This window comes from Haliotis cracherodii, unplaced genomic scaffold (genome assembly GCF_022045235.1).
Source record: "Haliotis cracherodii isolate W230 unplaced genomic scaffold, xgHalCrac1.p SCAF_5, whole genome shotgun sequence".
In the NCBI taxonomy this organism is placed as follows: domain Eukaryota; kingdom Metazoa; phylum Mollusca; class Gastropoda; order Lepetellida; family Haliotidae; genus Haliotis; species Haliotis cracherodii.
The window spans coordinates 58,385,542-58,390,992 of NW_027266308.1; the positions used below are offsets into that span (position 1 = coordinate 58,385,542).

The 5,451-nt window shown below is 43.8% G+C and overlaps 1 protein-coding gene across 1 annotated transcript; it reads right to left on the bottom strand.

Annotated features, from left to right (window-relative positions):
• On the bottom strand, nt 1-4,986 carry LOC139444400 (uncharacterized). Its single transcript, XM_071225367.1, has 5 exons — nt 4,905-4,986; nt 1,937-4,011; nt 926-1,039; nt 524-597; nt 1-77 (listed from the first exon to the last, which is right to left on the bottom strand). Exons 1-5 carry the CDS (start codon nt 4,984-4,986, stop codon nt 29-31), a joined length of 2,394 nt encoding a protein of 797 aa, XP_071081468.1. The 3' UTR covers nt 1-28.
• Between the last annotated feature and the right edge of the window lie 465 nt (nt 4,987-5,451).

A 5,451-nucleotide genomic window follows, 5' to 3' on the forward strand; every position in this document is an offset into this window, starting at 1 on the left:
AGATGATGTTGTCGGTTGTCACCTGTTGCTAGGACAACATCCACTCTCTGTCCAGGGGAATGGGGGCTCGACTAGCACTGAAACAAATAAAACAAGATGTATTAAAGCAGGTTTGAGAAATGAGTGAGAGTATGGCTTTACGACACTTTCAGCAAATTCCAGCAATATCACGAAATGGGCTTCACAAATTGTACCAATGTCATGAATCGAACCCGGGTCTGCGGCGTGACAAGCGAACATTTCAACCACTAGGCTACCCAACCACCCCTTGAGAAATGAAGGAGCCACTCTTCTATTGCATCATAATGATGTTCATGACAAATGACAGTCAAATAATTACTGTGACAGCTAATAATAGCTAAACACTCCTGGAAGACCTTGTTGATTACATGCTTGATATAGATACTAACACCAGTATTATCTGTTCATTGATATTACACCTTCTGAAATGCTGCTTAAGGATAAAACATTCCAGGTATTGTCTGTGCTGTATTTTGCCAGAGGGGCCAGCCTGTGGGATTACCTTGTTTTCCTGAGTCGTACACCTCCAGCAGTCCTCGTAGCCGAGATGTAGCACAGGCCGGCAAACTCAATCAGCTGAAATTGAAGACCACATGTTAGAATGCCCACTTGTGACTAGTTGACCAAGTAGATCAGATGGTACAGGTAGAGTTGTCTATAAGATGTCACAATTCGCCTCGCAGAGTTACGTCCCTTAGGCATGCCCGAAAGCAACAATGATAGTTGTTCCAAATCTCTGAATCCCCGTTTTTATGTCTGTCAGTACCATACTTTGTTTTGGGGTGTCAAAGTGGTAAACACCTGAGAGCTGCATCTCTTATGTATGGAGCCTGATTTCTTGTAGTTTTGATGCTAGCACTACAGTTGTTGCATAGGCCCCTATATTGCACCCTCTTGGACCCACCTGGTTTTGCTTGGCAGGGGGCAGGATCTTTGTCGTTGCCTGCTTCCTCCCCGTCATGAAGGCTGTGAGCATCTCCTCCAGCTGCCGAACCGACTCCTCCTCTAGACTGGCACTCTGTAAACACAAAACACACTTGACAATAGGCCTCCCATCTTCCTGGGGCAAGAGATTTAACTGACTTAAGTCCAGTTGCCACCCTTGCCGAACTAGGCTGGAATTCCTGGGCTCAATTGTAGTGCCACCAGTGGTTATTACGAGTCTCTCCCTTCTACGTCTCTCCTATGGACCAATCAGATTCCATCACTTGGATTTGTTTCAAACAAAATGGCGGTGCCCAGTCAAGATGATCTGATCAATAATCAAGATCTATATTGTAATAAAATGGGTCTTACATTGCGAAGAGATCAAATCATGCGAGCACCTTCATTAAAAACATGAACAGGTTTGGGAAACATCTGTTGACGAGTTGGCGATGCACAGGCTTTACAAATCCTGCAATCGACCGAAATCTGCACAACAGTTTATGAATCAGATTTCGATTTCGTTGCATGATTTTGATTGGACTATGCATAGACTTGTTAGTCCAGCCAAAATGTTACTCCATAATAGATCGGCAAGAGTGGAAACAATCAGTTAACTCTCTTGCCTCGGGAATATTTTGTCCTCAAGACTGGAACTGTTAACAGGGGAATCACAAGCCAATGTAAGGCACATACTTGACATTAGTCCTACAGACTACGTAGATGTGAGCATCTGAAATATCACCACTTACGAAGCATAACATAAATCCCGCTATTCCTTAAAACAGATAACTGAATTACATGCTCTTGAATGCAGTATCTGAAAACTCCTAAGAAAGTCGACAATAGTTTGGCAAGTCTAGATTTCTTGAGTTCCATGTTGAACATTATCATTCAGTCTTATTTAAATCATAAATATAAAAAAATATTAAAAGAACATTTTAGAGATGTTACTTTTAGCCTATGAATTATATTGCATGGTCTCACACACCTGTATTGGCAGTCGTGCTCTTGATGTCCGTGAAGTCTCCTCGATGCACGATTTCCTCTCCTGGTACTTCCTGTGGGGAGTGACCTGCTTCCCACAGACTCCACTTTTCTTCTTTGGTGTGTTCGGCTTCTCATGAACACCAGATTTTTTGGGGGTGTCCGGCTTCCCAGGAACACCAGATTTCTTTTTGGGGGTGTTTGGCTTCCCATGAATGCCAGATTTCTTTTGGGGGGAAATAGACTTCCCATGTGGAGTGTATGGCTTCCCTTGGAATGCAGAGGACATGTGTGGAGTGTGGTCTCTTGCCAACTCACTGAAATTTGGGTTGAAGCGTTTCTTCAGAGGAACAGTTTTGTTTTCATTGTAGAAAAGCTTTCTTTTTGCACTCTCAAACGTTGGTGATGCATCGGGCACTGAATTGTCTGACAGAGGCAGTGGCAATGTTGATGGAAAGGCAACAGACTTGGTATTTCCTTCGTGGATGTCATTGTCTGTTACAGTCTCCTTGTTCTGTGACTCAGGCATGGTTGTCCGGAGGTCCCAAAACCCGCTGCCAAAACTGTTCTCTCCTTCCTCGGATTCATTCATCATCAAAATATTAGCATTTCTCGTTCTTTCTCGTATGGTCTCTGGGTCCCTACATGACCCTGGCCGTGCAACCACAGATGCCAATATCACAGAACACAATGCTGGTGAAGACTGAGACAGGGGGGAGGCTCCAAAGGGTTGCAACAGTGACTTGGATTTACTTGCCAGCCTCCATGGCAGTGGGGAAGACATGTTCCTCGTCTTGGGTGAGTCTTCAGTTGCCTTGCTTCGATGTCTGGTTGATTCATGCCCGTGTGGTACAATTGACTCCATCACATCCTGCATCAATGGTTTCCTCCATGAATCCTTATTCAATGTTCTCATGTCTGGTGTCATCTGGAAGGGTTTTACTTTCAACATCTTCTGCTTTGGTGTGTGGGCCTTCATGAAGGATGCCTTCCATGTTTGGAATGTGTGTGATTGACGTGCTGAGGCTGCAAGTGGACTTGGGGGATGCCTTGATTTTGGGACTGTGGTGCCTGCTTTCCTTACAGATGTTGCTTGTGAAGCTTCTGTCACTAGTGCATTGTTTGGAGTGAAGCTATTTGAACATAGGAATGGTTTGCAGGTCAGGATAGAAGATGGTGGAGTTGATGGCTGTGTGGTCACCTCATCTGTTGCCTGCCTTGGCGGAAGAGTCACCCGCTCGTTCATGGGTATCTGCTTATCATTCCTGTCTGTTAGGGCATCTGTCTCATTCTCATGGGAAGGTTGAAACTTCAAGCCTTTTCGTCTCTGAGCATGATAGGGACATGTGTTCTTGCATGGTGAGGACATCTGGTTCAGACCGGCGATCTTCTGTCCAGCAAGCTTGAAGAATGGTAGGATCCCAGTTGTCGGTGTCACGGGCCCTTCCTTCATGCAGGATGGAGTTGTAGCGGATACTGTGGGGTGATCATTGGATGCCGGAGTCATTGGGGCTGTATTTACAAGTGTGGCCAGGTCTTCTCTTGATGATGACGGGGGTGAGCTGACTGATGGCTCCAGGTCAAAAACCAGTACTTGAGATGGTGGTGACATGTCTGTGACAGGATCTGGTGATGGTAGTGACGTGTCTATGACAGGATCTGGTGATGGTAGTGACGTGTCTGTGACAGGATCTGGTGATGGTAGTGATGAGTCTGTGACAGGATCTGGTGATGGTAGTGATGTGTCCGTGACAGGATCTGGTGATGTTAGTGACGTGTCTGTGACAGGATCTGGTGACGGTAGTGATGAGTCTGTCACAGATTCTGGTGATGGTAGTGACGTGTCTCTGACAGGATCTGGTGATGGTAGTGATGTGTCTGTGGCAGATTCTGGTGATGGTAGTGACGTGTCTGTGACAGGATCTGGTGATGGTAGTGATGAGTCTGTGACAGGATCTGGTGATGGTAGTGATGTGTCTGTGGCAGGATCAGGTGATGGTAGTGACACATCTACAGTTGGTTCTTGTGATGTGTCTATGATTAGGTCTGTTGATGGTGATGACAAGACAGAGACAGCGTCTGAGATTATGGAGGAAACATGAAAATTAGATCAAGGTAACAGATAACCTCTTGAATATTAAACCTTATTTAATATTTCATGTTGTTTCTGTCAGGTATCTTAAACGTTGTTATTCGGGGACAAATATTAAGGCAACAGTAATTGAACAATTCATTTCAATTCTTAGTTAACAGTGGTAAGACTCATACTTTTTTCTTGATAATCATGTATTCATAAGTACCATATGTAGTAACAGCATATATATATGACAGGAAAAGAAAGGAAAATTTATCACTGATAATTTGATTATAACCTAACCCTGACCCATCTTCCTGAGGCAGGGGAGTTCACTGAGTTTCCACCCTTGCCGACTTAGGCTGGAATTTTGTTCCTCGGTTGTAGCACTAATAGTGTATATTAAGAGTTAAGTCCCTTCTACGTCCCCCCTGTTGACCACTCAGATTGTATTACTTGCATTTGCTTAAAACAAAATGTTGAACCCAGTCAAAATGATCTGATTTTTAAACAAATTCTGGATTATAGCAACAACAAAGGGGATCTAACCCTGCGTGCTGACTTCTTAGGACATTGAAAAAGATAAGGAAAATATCTGCCGACACCCAGTTAATGGAACACATGTTTTGAAAAACCTGCAATGGACCGAAATCTGCATGGCACTTTAAAAATCAGATGTTGACTTAGTTCAGCGGTTTGGATTGGACTATACATGGACTTGTTACTCCAGCCAAAACATAACTCCGAAATTCAAACTAGATCAGCAAGGGTGAAAAATTGACTTTTATAGACAGTTACCTCCCTTGCCTCTGGCAGATGATCTCAACCATCAGAATACCATTTGTCCATGAACAACCTACACAATGATGAATCAAGTTACCAACAATGTGATGTGTACCTTCAATGCTGGACTCTGTAATCCCTTTAACTGTCCGCACCAGGTCCAGCATCTGTCGTGTGATTACCTCTCTCTGCACCATCTCGCATACACTCAGAACAGTGTGGATGTTGTCAAGGCTGTTCTCTAGAGCCTCGAACTGAAGCACTGTCTCTCTGTCCGGCCCTGAGAATAACAACAATTAGTTATTACCATACAGAAAATAGTGTGTGAAAGGTGTGGCATTAATGTCTTGGTAGTCACATGCCTGTCGGATACTTCATTTCTCAATTGTTGTTTGTTTATTTGTTGTTTAACGCTACACTCAGCAATATTCCAGCTATATGACGGTGGTCTGTAAATAATCGAGTCTGGGCCAGACAATCCAGTGATTGACATCATGAGCATAGATCCACGCAATTGAGATATGATGACATTCATCATCCAAGTTCTCTATTGTCATGGAAGTCAAGGTCAACATTGTTTATTTGTTGAACCATTTCCATGTTCTCTATTGTCACGGAATAAACAATGTTGACCTTGACTTCTGTAAGTGGCATTCAGAAGC

Coding starts and splice junctions, on each gene's coding strand:
- LOC139444400 (XM_071225367.1), bottom strand. CDS start 4,986: ATGGTGCAGAGAGAGGTAATCACACGACAGATGCTGGACCTGGTGCGG. Junction 1,040..1,936: donor GAGCACGACTGCCAATACAG/GTGTGTGAGACC, acceptor TTGTGTTTACAG/AGTGCCAGTCTAGAGGAGGA. Junction 78..523: donor GTACGACTCAGGAAAACAAG/GTAATCCCACAG, acceptor TATTTGTTTCAG/TGCTAGTCGAGCCCCCATTC.